The following is a 23662-nucleotide window of genomic DNA, read 5'->3' on the forward strand; positions in this document are numbered from 1 at the left end:
TGGTGCTCAGCTGCACAGATAGGAAACCCCTCGGCTGACAGGATGTACCACTCTCTCACTCCGCTCTCTCTCACGCAGGCGCAGAACGTACGTGCTACTTGGCCATTGGATGTAGTCTTTGTAGTGTGTTCAAATGCAACTGACACAGGGTGACGTGAGGCGACGTAGATTACGAAACAGTTGGTTTTCGTCGCCGCTAGTTCTTTGATGTCAGTTTGGTGTGTCAGCACCTTAACAGGAAAAGCGGTTACGAAAATGGATGGATGGATCAATGATATTACAAACCCATCAGCCAAAACATTAACACCACTGACAGGTTTAGTGAACAGCTTTGATTATTTTGTTCCAATGCATTATCCTGCTGGGGGACCAGGAGGTGGACCATGACTGTACAAAAGCGTAGAAAAAGAACAATTACACTTAATGGACAGTGAAAACTTTTCAGCTGTGATGGTTAGTGATGATGCTGTGAAACAAAAAACCCTTTGGAATTGATCTCTGTTTACTCCGACAATAAACAGTAAAGCAGAACCTCCATGTATGTTTTTCAACCCAGTAGCCAGAATTATTGTTGGCATTGAGTGTGTCTTCAAACCACGGATAAGTTATTATGAAGCAGGTACAGTGAAACATTTCTTTATGTTCCACCATGCTGTGATTAACGTCAGGTTACAAAAAACACTGGGTTATCGGTAGGAAAAGATCATTTTATGGCTTAAACAAAACACTTTATATGGCAAATCCCTGCAGGTGATGTCTCAGTAAAAACAACCGCTTTTCAGGAATAATCCCAGCAGATAAAGCAGTGATGTGTTGGTAAAAACAACCACTTTTTGTTGCACTATCCCAACTACAAACACAGTGATGACTCGCTAATAAACAATCGGTTTTGTTTTTCTTTGGTCTCAAACAGTGGCAACTTGGCAGGGATCTTTCCTGTGTGTTACGGCCTTCTATTTTTCTGTCACTATGATGAAACATAAGTGATGTAATTAACCCACTTTAGAACTTATTTGGATACAGTAAATTTACAGTAGTTTCAACAGCACTGGGCCACACACACACACACACACACACACACACAAGCCCAGAGGTGATGTAAGCTCACTGTAATGAGAGTCATTAGGTCCTCTACTGTGACCTCCCCAGTGTGCCACGTCTATGGTTGTAAACAGGCCTCAGGGAGCAGGACTGGCTACGGCCACACTTCACACAGCTAATTACTGTATGACCCAGCAGCTAATGTCTGTTGACCTCATGGGAGGCTCCTCTAAGCAAACACCAAACACAGTGTTGGAAAAAGTAGGTCTTTACTCATGTAATACTAGAGCAGCAGAATGAGCTCCAACTGTTTGTCAAAATGGCTCAATTGCTTTATTTTTCCCTCTAAACTGGCCGACCGGCGCTACAACAAATTCAGCATCGCAGAGCTGCAATGATTCAAAGCAACCCAGACTGAATCCTCCATTATTTCAGCTTTAAAATTGTGGAGCTGTTTCTCGTCTCAAACTATAGGATTGATTTTTCTCCACCAGAATGTCAACAAAAGATGTCACATGTACCTTTGTATCTTTGACACAGCTGCTGATTCTGTAGTGGACAGTGTCCTTTTTCTAAAATGTACAAACACTTACATACAATAGATACATCAGGTCGAGCAATCAAGCTGCAAGCAGTGGTGGCCCAGGGTCCGTCATTAGAATAAGAATTAGAAACTTGTGTAGTTTAAAAGCTTAATCTCTTTTTGGGTTCTCTGTTTAAAACTTAGGGCTGTCTGATAGTTGCCATAGTCTAGTGATACTTGGCCCAATCCCAATACCCCCCCTTGTCCACTCCCCCTTAGCCCTTGGCCCTACCCCTTGGCCCTCGAAATGAAGCAACGAGGAGTAGGGGTTGAAATCTTTCCCTAGGAATTGGGACACCACTCACTACGTCACTGCGTCAGTTACGTTCATGCATACGTAACTATTTTAAACAGGAAGCCGTGAGCTGTCCACATTTCCAACCGGCATCTACAATGGAGTCTCCAGTTGAGTTCATCCTACCAATCGCGTTTGCTGTATTAATCATGCTTCGTTTGATGAATGACAGACGACGAAATGATATGTACAGCAGGGGACTTCTGCTAGCTAGCTAACCAGCTAACATTACGAGGTAGCATAGTTATACTAGCTGGCGTATTATCGTAATGTGAAAAATCCGACAATTTTGCAGAACAGGACAGATGACAGACGCCAGATAGTGCGAGCTAGCTAGCTAGCTAACAAGCAACGATGACCGTAACGTTAGCTAGCTGGCTAGCTTTCTATCAACTCCAATCTAGATATCGTGAATAGCAATAAAAAACTGTGATATCGTTCTCTACACAAATACAGTTATTCGAAAAAGTTTTTACAAAAGTTCCATGTTTATTTGCAAAATTATACATACATGTATGAACTTTTTTTTCCCGTCTCTTGCTTGGTGGTGGTAGCCATGGCGACGTCCACCCATCGCTGGCAAGTCAGCATCTGAAATCCCTTGCTCCGAAGGGCTACTTTCATACTCACTACCCCTCGTTATGCCCCCTACCCCTACACGCAAAAAAGAATTGGGACACCCTTACCCCTCGTGGGAACATGCAAATCTAGGGGTAGAGCCAAGGGGTAGGGCTAAGGGGGGGTATTGGGATGGGCCCCTTAGCTTACAGCTTGTGGGCAAAATCTGGCCCCTGATAAGGTGTTGGGCCTTTTCACTGCCGCACGGCAACCGCCATACCTGCAAGAGTGTTCCCTAACAAAGCAAAGCAGCTGCTGCAACTACAATCCAGACCTGTGACGACAGCGAGGTGCTTTGGTGAATGTCACTGACGGAAGTGCAAGCTATCTTGGCGCCATATAGATAACAGCATACTGTAATAAGACAATGGGAATCACCGAAAGTACCAAAGATTTCTACATGTTTGGAAACATTATGAGCTCGCTACAGCAAACTCTGTGGCGGCAAGTGCTTCATACCCCTACTGCTGTGTTGGAAACCCCTTCCCTTCTGCCACCTTCCTCTTTTTGAAATAAGGCTGTGAGTTACTGCATAGTGGTGTGGAAGCAGTTTAAGGTGCTAGAGTGCATAAAAAGAATCAAAATAGAGCTTGTTTAAAATTTTTTAAAAAGTACCAGGGGAGGATCCACTGAAGCCCCTGACAAGATTCTTCTTCTTCTTTGTTGGCATCCTTCAGGTTGCATTACTGCCTCCTTCTGGTTTTATCCGACCACAGCCATCATAATTTTCTACAGTCTTCTCACGAGTCCTGTTGCTTTCAGAAACCTAATAAACCTAAATATCACCTTTCTCCCCTCCAATGTGTCTCCACTCTCACGCACGTCCTTAATCCTGGCCTCCCTTTGTCCTACCCTCTGTAGTCCTGCCATCATCTCCCTTCTTACTTTCTCATTTTTCCTGCAAGAAATAAGAACTGACTCCTTTACTCTACACTGACTACAGTAACCTGTTGGATGTTTCCCTAATACAAAAAGTGTGCTATTCAAGTTGCTGTGACCTGTTCTCAATCTGCTAATAATTACTTGCTCCTTCCTGCTGCCTCCTCTACTTTTACCCCCCTTTTTTGCTTTGAACTTAATATAAATGTCTTCCTCTTGTTGTCGGTGAAGATTCTCAGTCATCCAGGTCATGGTAATCCTAAGTGCTATATCGTAGGCAACTGGACATGAGTTTGTTGAAGACGTTTCGCCTCGCATCCAGGAGACGTCATCAGTTCTAAATGACTGGTGCGGAGTCAGCCTTACAGGGTTGTTGAGGTCACATGTGAGTCGTTGACCCACCCGGCCATCTTGTGGGCCTCTTGTGAGAGGTGAAATGTCTTCAAGAAACTTAAGCAAGTCCAGTTGCCTATGATATAGCACTTATGACTTCCTTTTGTCCCCCTGATAGATGTCCAGGCTAAATCCTTATATCCTAGAAATGCCCCTGTACACATGTGCGGGGCTGCTGACTGGCCCCTGACCTCCTGTCATCTTGCTAAAGTGGTCCTTGTGCAATGCAAGTTGAGTATCCCTGCCAGAGTGTATCTTTATTATCACCGTGTGGCACATGTGAATAACTGGGAAGATGGTGATCTTCGCTTTTAAAAACCCTGCACGCACATTGAAGTTGCACATGTCATAGGTGAAATGTAGTTAGCTAGCTAACATTAACTACCAGTTTGTTAATTTTTCATGTGTAATCTTTGATGTTATGATAATGACATTAACTTATCTTGTAGCTAGTGGTCTGTCGGCTGAATTCATTCATCCTCATCACAAGGGGTTAGGAACCTGAATTTCATATTTCAAACTTAATTGACACCAAAGTAGCGTTACATGATGAATATATCTACTTCTCCAAACTGTACCTTGTGTGATTTTAATCAATTGGGGACTTTCTTACATATGATGTGGGACGGACCATCAGTGAATAATGTCTGGGAACAAATAACAAAACGTCTATCTGAGATTTGGGTGTTAAAGTTCCAGTATGTATGCTGCTTAATGATGATTCAGGGCAGAACTTTAATCACATTCAAAGGCAGCTATGGGTATCAGCATGCATTTTTACTCTATAGTGCAAGTTTGAGAAACTGTATACTTGTAGAATTTAGAGAAAGACCCATGGGGATGGGAAAGGTCAGGGTTGAGGATTGATGAACAGGTGCAGGTTTATATATTGAGTTACTTGTTTGTGTTTGTTGTCTTTGTCATAACCGTAGAGCTGTATTATATGAGGTTTGATGTTTTTAAGAGAAGGTCAGGCAGTTTTTGTCTTAATTTTGTTTTGTTATTGTGCTCTGTTTTGTTTATGTAAGTGTCTGTCATTGCCCTGATATATGATGTGATATTGACCGCAGTTATTGGTTAATGCATACCTGCAAGTTGTGGTGAAAAAAATAAAAATAAATATCTTCTCAATAAGTGCTGCTTTTTCATTATTTTGCACTGGCCTGCACACCCTAAACATATCTTATACTTTGAGTACTCTACCCACCACTGTTAATAATTGTACCAGCCTGAAGACATCAACATGACAGTTTCAGAGAACATTTAGAGAAGGTTCTGTGAATGTTTTTTTTTTCTCCAAAACCTCTAGAATACCTTTAGACAAAAAAAACCCTTTGAATTATCTTAAGTGAACCTCAAGGAAACACTCTCTAATGGTTCTTTAAAGTTATTTTTCCCTCCAAAGTCTTGAGAACATTAAAATATGTATATATATATATATATTTATTTATTTTTATTTAACCCATATTTAGCCAGGTAAGTTCCTCCAGTTAACCTGCTTGTCAGGAATGTAGGGCCCCCTTCACTGTGCGCATGCGCATTGCGCACTCTCGCCTCCATGGGTGTATTTCCGGTTAGAGGTCGATAAAGCACAACGTCATTCGGTTTGCGGATGCTACAACCCCGGAAACACTTCTCATTTTACAGGATATGGAAGCACCACCGCTGTGTTAGCAAAACTACACTACTGATCAGACTTCCTCCCAAATGTATGTTCAATGAAACGGTACTCGCGAATGAAACGGGAGTCTATGTAACGTTAAAGGATAAAACAATACCGAGGAGTTTTTAAGAAGCGCTAACGTTAGCTAGTGTTGCCTAGCTAGCTAACGTTCCACAGGAGGCTTCGCGCTAGCCAAGTTAGCAGTTAGCTAACTGGCTCAACGGTCTAACACAAACAAGCACAGACGGTGAGTCAAATGTTTTCTCTTTCATCTGATGTTTCACTTAAAAACCGCCGGTTGACACAGTCTGACTAGTATAGAAACTATGGACAGAGAAAGCTGCTCTCAAACAGCGTCCGCACCACTGTTGCTAATGTTAGCATGAACATGCTATCTACCCGCAACGGTATGAATCGTGTGCTTAATTTTTTTTTTAAATGGAATGTAACTTTATAGTTTTCCAATTGAATCTAATTCGTGTGCTAAACTACATGTCAGTGATCCGTTAGCTAGTGTTGCCAACTTTGCTAACGTTCTACCAGAGGCTTCCCGTAAGCAAAGCAAGTAGCTAACAGCTGTTAATACAAACAAGTACAAACTCTCTTTCCTCCTTATTTTTCACTTTAAAAGGCGCCGTTTAAAACAGTACGACTACTAAAGAAACTATGGACAGACAGAAAGTTGCTAACGTTTGCTCCCAAACCGCATCCGCTCTGTTGTTGGTGTTAGCTTAAGCATGCTAACTGCTCTCAAGGGTTTGAAGTGTGCTAAAGTTTCTGAACTGGTATGTTACTTTAAAGTGTTCTGATTTAATCTAATTCGAGTGTTAAACTACGTTTCACTGGTTGAAGGTTATTTTGTACTAATCACGTAACGTTAATCTTACAGACTTACATGTATTTACAATAACTGCACCACCAATTATGTCGTTAGCTCTCTTGTGTCTGGTCTTGCAACTCAGTGTGACTCATTATCCTGTCTCTGATATGTTACACACTATAGATTCGTTGTTACATTGTGTTCCTACACATTCCAGACCTGATCCAAACACCAAATACGAAGTACAGTAATTAATGCTGAGAATTAGTCTTATTCTTGTGGTCATTCATGCTGGTGTCAGTGTTATTGAAACGAAATGACCTTAATATGACTGTGGGTGGTATTAAATTATCTTTAATTTAGCTTTAACCATTATCTTATCATAAGCATGAATGTCCTTACATTAACCTAAAATGTACCTACAAGCAGTGATGCATGAAGATGATTTATAAGGTCTGACATGGACATTATTATATCTAGTTGTTCTCTACAGCAGTGGTTCTCAACTGGTCCAGAGCCCAGACTCATTCTTAGTCATTAATCATGTCCACACAGTTTAAAATATTCAGTGTCATACTTGTGTTTTGCCATGTCATTGAGCTAGTTTGCTGTCTCTGTTGAGTAGCTGTCTGTAATTCACTCACTCTGCAGCAGGAAACAACACTTTAAAATAAAAGCTCTGTGCTAGAAATTCACTGCACTTCAACATAAAGTGTTTTTTACAAAGTTGACATGTTTGCGAGTCATGTCCCACCACTTGGGAACTACTGCTCTACAGGGCACAGGGTACAAAGTTGTGTCAATTTCTTTGTTTATTTTGAGGATTGTTCATACTGTGGGAACTCCTCTTCACAAATGTTGCGAAAATTTGCAAACAAATGTCAGCGAGCTACAAGTTGTGAGATCCCAAACAAAAGACTAAACCTAAATTGAACTTCTAAAGTGTGATGTACTTGTGCATGCAGGTAAAAGAAGAACCCTCTCCGGCTGTTTTGAGGTCTCTTCAAAATGGATGTCAGCATTGCCGTGTCGCTGATTCGAGGTCAGATGGGTACTGTGGTTGAGCGAGCAGTGAACGGAGCGGTGGAGACAGTGCTGGCCGAAATGCTCAAAGTGGTCGGAGTCAAATTTGAGGAACTGAAAGCCCAAGTTGCGCTGATGAAGAGGGATGTTGCATCATTGCAGCGGGAAAAGGCCCAGAAAGAGAAGGAGAATGACAACATTCGAGCCAAGCTGCGTTACACCGAGCTGAAGTTGAAATACTACAGACAGGGAGTGGAGGAGGAGCTGCAACAGAGAGCCTCTACCTCCACTCTGGTTCGCATCCATCCGTCCTCCTTTCTTCAAGGACAGAGGGGTAGCGCAGGTGTTTCCTCTGCTGAGACCTCTCCCTCATGCTCGACTCAGAGCAGGACCTCTGAAGGATCACTTACGACAAGCAATCAAGGTAATGACAAAGGAAATGACTGACTCCTTCTTGGCTGTCGACTCCAGTGAGTCTTACTCCCTTCTTTGTTTGTACTCCCAGAATGCACCTCTCCACACAGCACAAGCAGACGTACAGTCAGAATGCGCTCCCATTCAGACGTGGAAGTTGCCACCTCTGACCCGTCTGACCTGCTGCCGCCCGTCTCGGTCTCTGTGAACACACCGACAGAATCTCTGGACAGCAGTACAGGTACAAAACTGAGGGGTTTGGGAGTGTGATGAGTGAATGTGTGTGTCCTGCTGCATGCTTTTTCACATTTGTTCTCGGTCACCTTTATTTTCTTATCCTCGGCTGTCCTCTTTACATGAGATTTGAAAGGTCTTGTCATGGCCTTAAGTCAGGAGGGGAAAGTAAACAAGTATATTTACTCAAGCACTGCGTACAAAGTACATGCCAGGCTTTATATTATCTGCTGCATAATACTTCTACTCCTCTCGTTTTCAGAGGCAAATATTTTACTTCTTAACGTATTGTATTTATTTCATAATTATTGTGTTTTTTAAACATTGAAATATTGTTGCCAGATTTGGCCTTGAAATTCTAGTGTTGGTTAGGCGATACTCTAAATGAGGATCAGGAAACCTTTAGAGAGTCGGCTGCATTTGCATGACATCATTGTTGTCACAGCATATACCTGAACAGATGTGTATGTTTGTGCAGTTTTATTTTGTCCTGCAGAACAAGACACAGCTCAGAGCAAAGATGAAGATCAGGAGGACGACTGTGAGTGGACCATCACCCTGCAGCCACATACAGGAGATGTGGATGATGTTGTTGTCCCTGCTCCTGTCCAGACTCTGACTTTGGATCCAGGGCAGCAGTCAGTAGCTGGTTTTGCGTCACCTAATGGCTCCACCCAGGCCGACAGCTCCACGCTGCCCTCCTCTGCTCCTCTGCAGGTGACAACACTAACACATACGCACACCCTACTGGTGTGGCCATACCTGCTTCATGTTTGACCCCTGACCTCTTTTAAGACAAGAACAAAGAGAAATGCCTGACTATTATCTACTGCATTAGTTGTAGGAGAGCACAGTAGAAGAAACAAATCCCTTAGATTAGAGAAACCATATCCTATAGTTATTTATTTGTGCTTTAGGTACAAAAAAACTGTTATTTAGTTGCATGCTATTTGATTTGATGGTCATCATTGAGAATGTTGGCGGCGACCTCTACTTCACCTGATAGAGTGTGCGCCCCATATAGGCTGAGTCCTTTGCAGCAACCGGAGTTTGATTCCAATCCTTTGCTATGTGTCATTCCCCCTCTTTTCCATCTCTCCTGTCCAGCTTCAGCCGTCATTGTCTTCTTGTTATTACACTTTGATTTCTCATCAGTCCTAAAGCCCTGGTTGTCTCCTATTGTACTGCAGGTGAAGCAGGAGGTCCAGGAGCCACAGCAAGAGGAGGAGGAGGTGATCTGTATCAAAGAGGAGCCAGAAGAAGAGCAGGAGGTGATGGCAACCCTTCTGCTGGACTGTCAGGTGCAGCAGGGTCATCTTCAAGAGTCAGAGGTAAGGCGAGAACTGAATATCAAATCTGACAATACCAAGTCGGCACTTGTGAGAGTTCTTTCCAAGCTGTTAAGAAGAGAGAGATTTTTAGGAACCCGTGAACAGAAGAACAGTGTCTGCATAGTTTGTTTTGGATACTCTCAGTGGTCAACAATACTGTCTGCTCTCAGTCCCTCTGAAAAAAACGATGGTTTCTTTCTGTTTTGCATCATGATCACAAGATAACTCTGGGAATGCTCTGAATATCACAAACTGTTAAGAACAATCTGTGGAGGAGAATTAATGTTATTATCTGTTCCTCCAGACTCAAAGGTCGGTAACAGAGTGGTCGGCAATTCCAGCAAGCCAAAGAAATCACACTGCAGCCTCCAGCTCAGCCGGACCAAGCGCCTGTGAGTAGATCTGTGTGTGTTTGAGGGCTGATGTCATGCTTCTGAGTTTATACTGCTTGGCTAGATTTTAAAAAGCTGAGTACAATTTCTTGTATTTGCAGTTTGGGTTGCAAAGATGTGGTTCCCCTACTTATTCCCCTTTGCCCAAAAGCAGTATTGATCACTGCTATAATAACTGGAGGCCAGCATTAATGATATAAATCAGCAACTTGATATATTGATGTATCTCTAAAAGCTCCACCACTGTAAACCTCTTTGTGTGTGCCCTCAGATCCGATGCCTCAGCCAGTAGCCTCCCAGCAGTCAATGGTGGCTTTGCCATCTGGCATCCCACCTCGCCAGGCAGTGAGGCCCTGGACTAAAGACCTCAGCCTTTATGAAGAGTACAAACTGCGCAGGAATGAGCTCCGCAGGCGAAGCATCACTAGACGCAGAGAGTTGGAGAAGACGCTGCCTCAGCCGCTGCTTGCAGATCTAGTTAGTAAACCTTAATGTTTGCATCAGACTATGAATTATGATATCAATCTGTGTGACATATATTAATCATGTTTAGAATTTTAAGGGACAAATTTTACCACAGTTGCCTATATTTGATATAAAATATGATGACTTTGTTGTGTTGAAGGTGCGAGAGCGTCGAGAGAAGACCAGACTGAGGGTGGCCAGATGGAGGGCAAAAAGGAAACTCCAGGCATGTATTAACCAGGCTCAGGTCAGTAATGACTTTGGCTTTTATTATCACAGAAAGAAGAACATGATGTACAGGAACACAATGCCCCTGTCACAAGGAAGTGTCTTATTCAGCATGGATTTCTGTGTGTAACACTGATGTTTCTAGGTCTCATAGCTCATTCATTTAGTCAAGAGGTCTGTGTTTTGTACGATTTTAAACGACACACTGATAAATTTTAGTTTATTCTGTGTTAGAGATGTAACTATGGACTTGTACAACTTAAGTGCTGTCAGTAGCTGCACTCAAGCTAGTAACTGATACCTTCATTAACATCACAGCAGCAGGCCCTACTTAAGATTTCACAGTCGACACATTACCTAATTGCACAGTATCTGCTACATGCATTAGCCTTTAATAATTAAAGAGTAAGCTGCTACCTACTGACCTCACTCTTACACACAAGTATCATTTACACGAAAGGAACCTTCCTTCTTAGTGAGACAAAGCCCTCATTTTGTCTTGTCCTGTTCGTTCCCAGGCTCTAGGTGGTGCTGGAGGTCTTTCTCAAAACAGCTTTCCCATCAGCAGTCAGCATCAGCAGCTCACAGTGTCTTGTGGTAAGTTGACACACACCTGTATAGCACTGAATAGCCTGTTACTTGTTTTGTTTTTAACCACCTCCATGTCCCACCAATTTTAATGGTGCACATAATATTGAGCTCTGCGTGTATTTCTCAGCTCGACATCCACTGGTGAATGTGACCTTGTAGGGCTGCCAACACTCACACATTGACCACACAATTGACTAGGGATGCTGCAATCCAACTTTTTCACTTTTGATGTGATACCGATCCAATACCAGTGCATATTTCTATCTCTCTGTTCTCACCAATATGATCACTTTTTTAGTACTTATTTTGTAATGTGGAATAATAGAAAAGGCTTGATCAAGTGCTATTACTCAAAATGAGAATAACATATTTCCCGAGATGAATAGTCCACAACAGTAGGTTATTATGACAAAACTTGAGCCATTTATTAGAAATTTAAATTTTTACCATAAAATAGGCAGTAGCATTAAATAAAATAACATCTCTGTAGTGACTCTGAGACAAATTAGAAAAAGCCAATTTAAAAAAAAAAAATCGTACAAATTTAAAAGAAGGCTTTGTTTGACATCTGTTACATAAATAAAAAAGTCATAACTTCCAAAGTCACTTATCTCTACTGCCAGTGGCAGCCTGGTGGTGCTGCTGTGTGTAAAACATAGAACTGCAGGGACCAAAGTTCACCAAACACAGACCCACTCTTCTCTCCTCTTTGTATGTTACAATGAAGTGCTGGATGGAAAAGCTGGAGCGCATTTGTGGAATAGAGTGCTAGTATCGCAGTGCTAGTATCGTACTTCTCCCTTGCAGTGCGATCTAATCCATGTTTTTTGGCTGGATCGCAGCATATTTTCGATCCGCGATCCAGCATCCCTACAACTGACACCTTTCACATGCTCTCATTCCACATGTTCATTTACTCACAAAGTGAAGGCCAAATTTATAACTGATAACGTTGTGACGTTAAAAGAGGACACTGATAGGGCACGGACAGATGAGGCTAAAAACACACAAAAACATGGCCACTGCACAGCAGTGAAGTTAGGGTTAAGTTCATTATTTGACAAACATTTACTCCAGTTACTCCAGTTTCCCTCAGTGTTGGCAGGACGAGGACGGTGAACCCACCTCCCAGTAGGCTTAGGCAGGAGCATGGTTTTACAGTTTACTGTGGGTTTGCTGAGTAGCTGCAAAAATCTTATATGGCCTCATAAAGTTTGAAGTAGTTTTATTGTACATTACTGTAATTGTGGTTGGATCTAGTTAAGGAAGAAGTGCCGATAAAGACGGATGAATAAAATGACAGCAGGCTGGCTGTTTTTCATTTGGAACATTGGTTCATTCATTTTCAGATTTTGTAGAAGTCGTGTTTTGAGTTTGGATGTAGTTAATAAAGAGTTTGAAACATATAAGAGACGTTGCATCTTGTGTTTCAGCCGCGACGTCCAACAATCAGCAGAGACAGAGCTCAGCGCTGCCGCAGTCCAACAGCTTCGTCAACAACACATCAGCAGCAAACAGCATCTCTGCCACTCTCCCCTTCCTCCCCTCCACCTCCTCCTCTACTCTGCTCCTGAGAGGCCCCAACATGGCTCCACATCAGTACACGGTCACAACATCTTCACCATCCTCTTCCTACCCCCAGGTCAGCCTACAGCAGAGTATCTCTCTGACAGACACAGATATCTTGCAATGAACTAGAGATTTTTAATAACGTGTTTGTCAAATTGGTGTTCATGAACAATCAGTCACATACATAGCCATCAAGCATTTGGTCTTATTTGCTTACCTTACATTGACCTTCTATTAACACAATAACAGCAGAGCCAATTTCATTCATTTCTTTATTCAACATAAATGAAAAGCATTATGGATCTTCAACAGGTTAAAATTAAAAGCACCTTATCCCTACACGTATGTACAGACAAAATGCATCACCTTGTTTTTGTCCTTACGTTAAATCACATACTCTATAAAATGTCAAACATTCAAATAAAAACACAACATTCAGATTCTTATATAAACTCATTCTCCTACACAGGAAACATAAATTATTTTAAAGTGTATTTATGCAGAAACCTTCAAAGCTATCTTCTTAAGTTATCTTTATCTTTCTTGTATGTCTTTACTGTTGATGTGTTTTATAGTTAAATGTTTGTTTGATTTGACTGAAATATTACGGAGCATGGGAAGAGACATGGAGGGGAAAAAATTAAGTTGAGGACAAAAAAATTTACTTTTATGAGCTCTCACTATAACTTTTCATTTGGGACACCATGCCTCAAAGTCAGTTGGACACCATGGAAACAACCACAATGATGGAAGTGCAAACCATAGGGCAGGATGTCACAGCAGACTGGTGGCCAGCTGCGGAGCTGCGTCTAACCTGTGTAACGGCAGTAACAGAAAGTTTGCTGATCTGGTCGGGAGTTGGGGCGGTCAGGGATCAGCAAACTTTCTGTAGCTGCTGTTACACTCACTGCAGAGTAGCTTCATTCACTTACTGCAGACCCGTCTCCAGAGCTGCTGTCGGCTCTCCTGGCGATAAACTAGGGTCCTATAGAGTTTTGCGCTGGCAAGAATCTGGCTATATGATACAAATCGTGATACACGGGCATTATGATTCAAAATACTGCATTTCTGTAAGCAAAGCGATACATTGCGTTTTATTTTTCTAAAAGTAATTCTAATGTAAATCTCTGCTGTTTACTAACCCGTTGGCACACCACACATATAGAAAGGCACACTCGTCTGCTGCCAAGCCGTGTACACATCTCTTGTCCATTTGCAATAGGAAAGGAATCTATAGCCTATTTTAATGGGTTTTTTCCCACGTTTAAAAAAAAAACCTGCTGATTTTGGTGGAAAATATAAAGTAGATTTGGAAGACGATTGAGGGTACGCTTTGTGACAACTGTGTTCACTTGCGCTAGGTATTCTTTTCAGATATCTCACTAATGAGAATTTATATTTGAGACCAATCTCATGGGTGTGTGCCCTCCATTGCAGCGGTTGTTTCCATAGTGCTGAACTGACCCAGAATAACAAAGACCTAAATGAAAAAGATTTGGAGATCTTCCCGAGATTTACCCTCTATGTTCCTGCTTGGGCTTTAAAAATATAGTGCAACAGGAACAATTTATTATGTTTGTTTTTTTAAATTGAGCATTTGACTGTCTTTCAAATATTAGGCAGAATGGGTTTTCCAGTGCTGGGGTGATTGTAATCATTGCAATTTGTTGTGGAGTTGAAGTATCAGTACACAAAGAAATGAACTGGGAAGTGTTACTTTGCTTCATACCAAAAACATGTCAAAGTTGCAAACAAGAAAACAAACTTTCATTCCTGATAAAACAAAAGAAGCCTAATACCTTGTTCACTTACAATAAATGCAGATTAAAATAAAGCACTGTGTCGAACTTTTATTTAACAAAGCTTGTCTCTTTTGTACAAATAATGTCAATAACCTAAAAGTTTAGGTTCAGATTTTTTAAAGTCTATCTGTAGACAACACTGCAAGCATCCCTCCTCTGAATACTGTCTGTAATGCACTGTGTTGGGATAAGATCCACAGTTCTTGTTTTGTCTAAAATGCATCATATAATTTATCTGAAGCTGTTGGTAAAATCCAATTGAAATTAGTATCTCCCTGCTGGTAGGCATACATGTGCAGGTTTACTGCCACTTTTCCCCCCGCAGCACCAAAGCACAGCAGACTCTTAATAATAAGACCTTGAATTTGGAAAATACCCACTCAATTTGCAAACTTGAAAAGCTTTGGCTTAACAAAACACATTTCTGGAAAGAACAAGAACATTCAGTTTTGTTTTCCATAGCCAGTATGGAGAGGGTGGTGTATTCCAGTGATCAATAACTCCTTTAATGTACATTTGGCATGCAAGTGTTGTACTTAGGCTTGAAAAAATCCAAACCTAGGCTTTAAAGGCTTAGGCTTTCGATGTTGTAGGTTCTTTTATAGTCAACAGTTCCTTTGAAAAGTCCGAAAATGAATATACGAATTGCTCTCATGACACCTAACAAGGTACGAATGTCTCTTAAGCTCATTTGTTCCTAATTGACATACATCTCTAGAAAGTGGTTATATAGATATAATTCCATTAAAGGAAAAGGCTTGGCTAAGTTTTAGCCAATGTTATTCAAATGGGAGAAAAACACTACATCAGGTGTGTTTGGCAAGAAAAGGTAACAGTTCTTGGTCCCATTTGGTCAAGCTGTTGAAATGAACATGTTTATTATTTTGTTATGACGTCATAACATCTGTCATCTAAAAGTCATCCATAATTTTGAATACATATTGAGAGCTACAGTGTGAACATAATCTGTGTGTATGTTATCCACTGACTATCTTCTGAGAAATGGCTCCTGGCAGTGTGTAGAACAGCAGGGCGAGGAACAGCACTGAGATGAGCAGGACCAGAGCGATGATGATGTACTTTTTGTAGCTTCGCCACACCAAGTGGAAGAAACACTTGAATGGATTGACAAACCATGAAAAGGAAGTGTCTGGACGACTAGAGGATAGAGAGGGGAACAGAGTTAATTAGTTTCATTTCGTGGTAAAGTTAGCAAGCACTGAAATCAGCTTAATTAAAGGAGAGACAATAATTTGGGTAATTCTGACTATAAATGACATATGAACCTTACTTTTTTTCAGTGCATCAAAAAGTGCATGGGTATACCATAGTCATGACATTTTTTTTATGATTTTGGACAACATGCTATACTATGACTTTTTTCCATGATTTTGGACGACATGTTATACTATGACTTTTTTTTACATGATTTTGGACGACATACTATACTATGACTTTTTTTTACATGATTTTGGACGACATACTATAGTATGACTTTTTTTCATGATTTTGGACGACATGCTATACTATGACTTTTTTTCATGATTTTTTTGACTGTTTTTTTATTTTACGACACACCATAGTTTGAACTTTGTTGTGTGTTTTTTTAGGGGACACTATACTACGACATTTGTGTGTGATTTTTATGATATACTTTTCTTATTTACAAGATAGTTAACAATGACCCTTTTCTGTGTGTTTTACAACATACTATATCATTACTTTTTTTATTTAATTTTTTTCACACTTTACAATAGTTTGACTTTTTTTGTGTTTTTTTAGGACATATTATACTACAACATTTTTTGCGTTTTTTTTTTTTTTTACATACCATACTATGACCCTTTTTGTTTTTTATGACCTACTACACTATGACCTTTTTTGTGTTTTTTATGACACACTACACTATGACCTTTTTTGTGTGTTTTTTATGACCTACTACACTATGACCTTTTTTGTGTTTTTTATGACACACTACACTATGACCTTTTTTGTGTGTTTTTTATGACCTACTACACTATGACCTTTTTTGTGTTTTTTATGACACACTACACTATGACCTTTTTTGTGTGTTTTTTATGACCTACCACACTGTGACCTTTTTTGCGTGTTTTTCATGGCATAGTAATTTATAACATCTTCGTGATATTCTCTCTGTCTGTTTATTGGTTTCTGTTTTTGTGAATTGTTGAGTCCATGTTTGTTATATGTCTGGACCCCCTCGAAAACGAGATGATGCATCTCAAGGGGTTTATCCAAATAAGTAAATTTCAATTCTTATGGTGTACTGTATTACCATTTTGTCTATTTTTATGTCATACTACACATACTACTATAAAAAATTTTTTTTGTTTATGGCTCACTATTCTATGATTTTTAAAGTTAAAATTTCATAGCTGTACTCATACTGTATTTCTGCACTACTTTTGGAGTATTTTTTGTTGCAAACCACAGTATAATGTATTTGTGATGTTTTATGGCATACTTTGACATATTTACGATACTTCTATGGCATATTATACTATAACATTTACTATGTCTATTTTAAACATTTCTATGACACCCTTTACTTTGACATTTTTATGTTTTGTTTGACAAACTACACTATGATTTTCCCTCTATTATTTAGGTTATACTAAACTATGACCTGTTTATATTTTCATGCCATATTATACTACGATATTTTAACGGAATACTATGATGTTTTCATTATAGTTTATGAAAATGATAGTTGACTGACATTTAAGGAAATTAGTCTTTACATTTTCTCACACGTTCCCTAATAAGCTCCTATACGCAGTTAAAGGAACGCACACCTCCACAGTAAAAAACACACACACACACACACACCAGACTCCATTTTGTTTGGAGAGAATTTTGCCAGACTCTTACTTTGGTTTTGGCAGCGGCTCCGGCTCCTTGCGTGCTCGGCCAACAGGATTTTTCTCCGCTTCCTCAGCTGTGACAAGATGGAACTCAGCCTCCACTTTCCCCTGATGCATTCAGAGCAAACAACACACCCATCAACCAAAGCCTGTTTGTCACCCTGTATGACATGCTTTTTGTTTATGTATGTTTGTATGTGTACATACCGTCAGCTCTCCAGACTTGCTGAAGGGCCACCAGCCTCTTGCTCTCTTCTGCTGGAAGATGGAGATTCGCTCTGTGCCGTCTGTCAGCATGTCCCCCTTACATGCCTTTGCCGTCTTTGCTCCCCGAGGGAAACCATGTAGATTTAACTCAACCGTGCCTACACACACAAACATGCACACACTTTATCAGTCAAATATGCTAACAGAAGAACACAGATACACATGGAGAGGCAGTCACACCCACCTAGGAAGTCATCAGAGGAGAGAGTCTCAAAGTCCCAGACCTGCAGGATCAGGATGGCGGGAAGCTTCTGCTCTGTTTTCTCCAGAGAGAAAATATGCTCCCTCTTTGTCACCACTATTACCTGTAAGAGATGTTGACGATGTGTTAATATTTTGCAGATCATACTTACGTCAGCAGGGTTAGTGACGTATGACCCTGCGTCTGTATATCTGTCTGTTTGCCAGTACCTTCTCAGCAGGCAGGTAGTGGAAGGGGAAGACAAAGCGCCAGTTGAAATTTCCTTCTCCAGTCAAAGAGTTGTAGTGGACATCTGTCTCCTGTCGGTCGTCCTCTAAACCTTTTACCCAGCTACAGAGATCGACAGTCGCAGTGTGACACAGAGATTTTTATCGACATTGAAGGAATAATTTGGATCATTTGGATCTTTTGCAGTGGGGTTGTGTAAGGTACTTATCCATGGTCAGTATATTACAGAAGAGCTTGTAGTTACCCCTTGATGTAGATATCACTGGACTGTTGACCGGTCAGGAAGCTGGTGTCCTCCAGAACCACATCCTCTGTGTTCCAGATGATGATGCGCAGCTCGTACCTGAACGTACACACACACTGAGGTGTTGTTCGCACTTTTCAAAAACAAATATTGTTTTATAAAGACTAAAAACATCGGCCAGTAGGTGCTGAAACAGGCAGCTCTCACCCTTTTGGTTTTCGTGGTGAAATGTCCACTGAAGGTCCCGGGTGAGGTAAGTCCATAGGAAACATGTCGACCCACATCTGGACCTGACCCTACACACACACACGCACGTAGAAGAGAAGAATCAAGAGCTGCGAAGACGCTTTTATTCAAAGATTGAGGTCGGAGGAAAGATAAAAAGCATTGTTGCCTGAGAGCAACATTTGTAAAAATATTTGGGTTTTATTACATATCACATTCAGAGAACTGTATACTTTGGCAGATAGTGTGAAAACAAATACCTGGTCCATGCCAGGTCGAGCCTTGTTGAACAGAGTTCTGGTCTCGATGTGTTCTGGTACCAGTTTGCATCCCACAGCTGGGATCTCTGCCCAGCGGTGCAGGATCTTCAGGGACAGGTGCTCGTAGGACTCTAGCGGCTCGTCTGAGACATGTATCACACATCATAATCAATGATTACACACACACACACACACACACACACACACACACACCACAAACCTCACACACACACACACTCAATAAGTAGTGTGCTAAGTCTTTACCTTCGTGCATGAAGAGTGTCTTGCCAGTAAAGACTTTTTCAGCCACAGTGATGCGTCCGGGTCTGAACTGAGGATCGCTCAGACCGTTGTCTCTGCACAGGTTAGTCAACAGCTCTGACGGCTTCAGGCAGTCTCTCCAGGCGTTATAACCATCTCTAACAGACAGAGAGGAGGAACCGTTAAGTCATAAGGTTTTGACAAAAGAGTTTTCCTCCTTCAAATAAATTAATTTGTTCTGATAAAGAAAAATAAGAGCACAGAGACAAAGAGACACTCCAACCATCAGGACGACAGGACAGCAGGCAAACAACCCAGACTCACATGCTGTACTCAGTGGGGAGCCCACAGGTGGCTCTGTGTCGGCTGTAGAATCGGTTCTCCAGGTCAATGCGAGTCTCTCCTATCAGGTCGTCCCCTCCCACCATGTCGTGGTCATAGATCACCACCGACAGCAGAGACTCCTGAGGAAATGTTGCATGCATCTCAAACGATCTGGAAGCAGGAAGGAGGGACGAGTTATGTGTTAAAGACATAAAAACTAGTGGAGGCTCCTTCTACTTTAAAACATGAGGATACACTGTGCGCAGGCAGTCACGTACCTTCCAAACACGGGATTCAGCTGTTTCGGGATGTAGTTGTCTCTGTCTTTGATTTCATTCTTGCCGAGCCGAAGAACAATGTAAGGGTCTGCCTTCCCATCCTGATCAGCTGGGTGCAGGTTAGACGCCTGGAGAAAGAGGAGAGAACATTAACACAATGATATAACGTTGCATCACACAAGTAAGAGGGTTCAGGATTAAAAGCCTGTGTGTGAAATCTCCATATTCTCCCTCTGTTTACACGACTTTTCCCCGACTTCGATAACATTGACAGACATGTGAGATATCACATTCCCTCAGGAGAGGTTGGTCAAGCAGTCAAACTATCTTCAATTAAATATCAAATTCTTTGATCTTTTGTTTTTGATATGCACATTTTCTCCTTCTTGGTGTCTGGGTGTTCACCATGTGTAGTTATTTTCCTTCTTTGCTGGAGAAATTAAATTTCATGGACATTTACGCTGAGATGTTCTCAGCTGTGCATGCTTAAAACCATTCATAATAAACACTTCTTAAACTGATCCTTAGTAATGAGGACATACAGAGACGACGTAAACCCGAATAAGGACTTGGATCGGGTTGTTGGAAGGAAGTCCCCTGTTGACTCTGAAGTCCCCAGTGTCCCTGGCTTCGTCCCAATCCTCTGGCTCGTCCCCGTTCAGTTTATACAGACAGAATTTTCCCTGCAGAGATGCACAGCACATAGTTGATTAGATCATTAGTAAAGACACTTCAGTGGTTCCCATAGAGGACATTCGATTTTATTGTCTCACCTTAAATTTGCCGACAAATCTCTCCTCAGACGCCCCATCCTCCTCATTGGCCTTTCCTCTGAACAGCTCGTATGTGTTCACCCAGTCGTCAAAAGGCCCAAACTCTGCTTCCAGCTCCTTGTTGTACAGCTGCAGAGAGATTACTGGCATCAAATTATTGGCTTTAAACTTTTCTCTCCAACATGGATCAACACCAAGGTAGAAAGATTGTTGTTCGGTTTTTTCCATTGACATCCTGTGAACCCGAGAACTCCCGCCCTTACAGGAGCAACACAACCAAAAGGATGGTGAGAAAGCTGTCGATCAACCACAGTCGTACTACAGACACTGTTAAACACACTGGGTCTCATTCATGAAATGTGAGCAGAACGAATTTGTGTGTAAACTGTTTGCAGAAGGAAATTTACGCATTTTCAGCATTCATCAATATGTTGGTAGCTCCGATCTTTGCGTAGGTACTAACAAAATCTGCCACACTACTGCTCGTAGTGCTTGTGTCAATAAGATATTGCACATAAATGTTGCTTGTCATTATTAGAAATTACAATTCTAAGTCGTAGTAAGCATTTAGCAGATTTAAGCTTCAGATTAAGGTTCTTAAAAATGTGAATGAGTTATTTAAATTGACTTAATACAAAACTGGGAAAGGCTCTTCTCTGAATAGATAAAATAAACCAGCGCACTCCTCCTCTGCGCTTTTTACGCACCGCAGCCCCAAACTGCATGCAATTTTAGTTTAATTCAATTATCAAAGATGCAATACGGGAGAAGTAAACATTAGTTCAAATTCAGTTTTGGTTTAAAAAGACCTGTGGACGTGGGAAGGCAATTTAACATCTGTCTCCACTCACACCGGGCAGCTGGTGAAATCTGGCAGAGAGTTGGAGGGAGAGGGTATGGTTTTACGCCTGACTATCTTACACGGTGTCCCGACATCAGACTGCCTGTATTAAGATGTTTTAATAGTGGTTTAATTTCGCGACAGAGACAAAGAATGCTGAGGCTTCAAACAAACAAATCTCTCCAATGATGCAAGCAATGTGCTCGTCTGCAGCAGAGAGCTGTGACTGGGCGGAGCCTCCTGTAGCTGTTGTGTTTTTTGCAGTTTCATATTGAATCATTTCCGTTTAACTTTGTAGATGGTTCTTACAACAGATGGCATGGACTTAACGGCACCTGTTACCTCCCTCCAGGTCTTTGATTTACCTGTCCCTGTCACACTGCTACTAACAGAAGACTACTGCCTTTCTTTGTTGGCTTGATGTTCACAGGTCGACAGGATGCACCTGTCCACAGTAATTATCACCTCCATACATGGTCACTGGCTGTTCATGGGCGAAGATGTGTGCTGACTAGCAGGAGCATGCTGTCAATTTACGATTGATTCGGATTCACAAACATACACACGTGCCTACAATCAAATCAAAGTTTCCCGCAGCGTTCATGAATCTGGAGAAGGTTTTAAATCCTGAGGTTTTTTATGTGCAAATCTACTCACAGATTTACTAACACTTCATGAATGAGACACAGTGCCTTTAGGTGCACTAAGCAACTTGATCCCTGCCAGTAGCTGTATTTTTGGAGTGCTCTTTTACTCTTATCTACTCTGAAATCAGTCTCCTGTGATCTTATTGGACTTGCAGTGTTTGTGAACTGAGTACCTTGAGTGTGGCTAGTTTAGTAGGCAGACCAACGCTCGGCTCCAGGGTTCCTTTGGCTTTCTGGGTCTTCCTCTTCTTGTCTGCGACTGAGAAGCTGCTGACTGATGGAACAAACAAGACACATTTTCAGTGGTAAACACTCGCTGTGGTTACATGGACACCAGTTTTTCAATCAGACAGAAATCATCCTGATTAGAGATTCCAACTTCACTGTTAACATTGACGCTAAATAAAGTGATCCAATTAAACGTGCACTTTTGCCCCAAAGCGTTAAATCAGAATATAATTTTTAGACTCGTGCAAAGTGATTCTGCCCACTGTGAAGCGTGTTGTAAGACACTCATGATAACATCACCGGCCTGTCAGTGGCAAAACAAGTACTTTTAGTGGATGTAAATTGAAGGGGCGCCTGTGCCGTTTGGCTGCTGCTGGCTGCAGCACTCTCTGAATACTGGACCAATTTTGAGATGTTTTCTTCCCACAAGTCACTTAGACACAAAAATATTTGAAAACAGGGTCCAGATTGAAAAATACAAGAGATCCTCTTTAATGTATAAAAAGTTTGTCCTTTCAGGAGATACCGATCCCCCAGAATACAATCATAGGTAACTGTACACCCAGTAAAGTGGCCAGCACCACTTTGTCCCCTGCTGAGGGCACCTGGAGGGTAACACTGGTAGCTACAGGGCAGATCATCAAGTGACAGAACCACTAATTCAGTCCATCAACAGTGTAATACTAATGAACACCACACAGAAACCAGTAAGATCCAGTCAGTCCCCAAAGGTTCCAGTTATCAGCGAACAAGTCATCAAGCAGAGAATCTCCTCCAAGGAAGTTAGAAGTAACAGTAATATCCCTTAATGATGCAGCTTTTGTAGCTGCATGTCTCCGTCCTTACCCAATGAGTCTATTCCATCGCTGAGCAAGCCATGGTACGGCGAAGCTGCAATGCACAACAATGTGTGTGTAGGTCAGGGGAAAAAATGGGATAACCTTTCCTCAGATTACTCGCAATCTTTGTCAGTGGTATGACGTTGTTTCAGCAAAGATTTCCGCTCCACATAAATCCCATGTTCTTCACAGTCACTTTTTTGTTGGAAAGTTTGGGATCAGTCAACGAATATGGACTGAATTCAACAAAACACAATGAAGCTTTGACAGAGCACCTTCACCATGACTGATGGAGGTAACGTGACGTCAGAGGAGTTTGTACCTTTTTCAAAGACCTCCGGGAACGGAGAGCCATCCTTCAGTTTGGCCTGGAACACAAACAGGAGTGCAACATGAACACCTTTTCTGTTTGTACAAATATCTTTTGCAGCAAACCTCAACAATCAGAGCTACCTGTTTCTCTACAGAGGCGTAGTATTTGGACCACCAGTCGATGACACACTCCGCTGATTCGTCAGCGATGGTCCGCCTTCTCCGCTTGGTGGAGCGGCCTCGAGTGCTCTTTGTCCTGCCGTCCTGGATCTAAAATATACACAACAACATGCACGGAATAATTAGCAATGCAGTCGCCTGAATAAATGATTGTATTGTATGTTTCCTCAGACCACTGATATATTTATTACTTTACTTTTCCTTATATTTTAACACTGTGGGTAATTTGTGGTCAGGTTTAGGCCCAAAAACCTCTTGGTTATGGTTAGGAAAATATTATGTTTGAAATGAACGCATGAAATGTACAAAAGTAACGTACAATGCCAA

General features: G+C 41.4%; 2 protein-coding genes across 3 annotated transcripts in view; one reads left to right on the forward strand and one right to left on the reverse strand.

The window, feature by feature from the left end:
• The first annotated feature begins 5442 nt into the window (after nucleotides 1–5442).
• On the forward strand, nucleotides 5443–14373 carry si:ch211-67e16.4 (uncharacterized). Of its 2 annotated transcripts, none has more exons than XM_049594268.1 (10): nucleotides 5443–5719; nucleotides 7258–7739; nucleotides 7821–7970; nucleotides 8442–8680; nucleotides 9154–9294; nucleotides 9599–9686; nucleotides 9958–10163; nucleotides 10312–10398; nucleotides 10898–10976; nucleotides 12404–14373. In XM_049594268.1, the coding sequence occupies exons 2-10, from the start codon at nucleotides 7301–7303 to the stop codon at nucleotides 12661–12663; spliced, it is 1689 nt and encodes a 562-aa protein (XP_049450225.1). In that variant the 5' UTR covers nucleotides 5443–5719; nucleotides 7258–7300; the 3' UTR covers nucleotides 12664–14373. The 2 variants fall into 2 exon arrangements, with proteins under 2 accessions (XP_049450225.1, XP_049450226.1); XM_049594269.1 differs by having other exon boundaries at nucleotides 10312–10377.
• Nucleotides 14374–14528: 155 nt separating this feature from the next.
• The window catches only part of fer1l6 (fer-1 like family member 6), a 29465-nt gene continuing 20331 nt past the window's right edge, over nucleotides 14529–23662 (reverse strand). The window contains exons 29-45 of the mRNA XM_049594267.1: nucleotides 23297–23425; nucleotides 23166–23211; nucleotides 22851–22895; nucleotides 21950–22050; nucleotides 20289–20417; nucleotides 20058–20198; nucleotides 19516–19643; nucleotides 19238–19408; nucleotides 18917–19071; nucleotides 18653–18795; nucleotides 18375–18463; nucleotides 18168–18266; nucleotides 17905–18025; nucleotides 17678–17798; nucleotides 17434–17591; nucleotides 17234–17334; nucleotides 14529–15499 (exon numbers count right to left, since the gene is read on the reverse strand). Of these exons, the coding sequence (XP_049450224.1) occupies nucleotides 15319–15499; nucleotides 17234–17334; nucleotides 17434–17591; nucleotides 17678–17798; nucleotides 17905–18025; nucleotides 18168–18266; nucleotides 18375–18463; nucleotides 18653–18795; nucleotides 18917–19071; nucleotides 19238–19408; nucleotides 19516–19643; nucleotides 20058–20198; nucleotides 20289–20417; nucleotides 21950–22050; nucleotides 22851–22895; nucleotides 23166–23211; nucleotides 23297–23425 (2058 nt within the window). The 3' untranslated portion in view covers nucleotides 14529–15318. The remainder of the gene's footprint in view (nucleotides 15500–17233; nucleotides 17335–17433; nucleotides 17592–17677; nucleotides 17799–17904; nucleotides 18026–18167; nucleotides 18267–18374; nucleotides 18464–18652; nucleotides 18796–18916; nucleotides 19072–19237; nucleotides 19409–19515; nucleotides 19644–20057; nucleotides 20199–20288; nucleotides 20418–21949; nucleotides 22051–22850; nucleotides 22896–23165; nucleotides 23212–23296; nucleotides 23426–23662) is intronic.

This window comes from Epinephelus fuscoguttatus, linkage group LG13 (assembly GCF_011397635.1).
Source record: "Epinephelus fuscoguttatus linkage group LG13, E.fuscoguttatus.final_Chr_v1".
Classification (NCBI taxonomy): Eukaryota; Metazoa; Chordata; class Actinopteri; order Perciformes; family Serranidae; genus Epinephelus; species Epinephelus fuscoguttatus.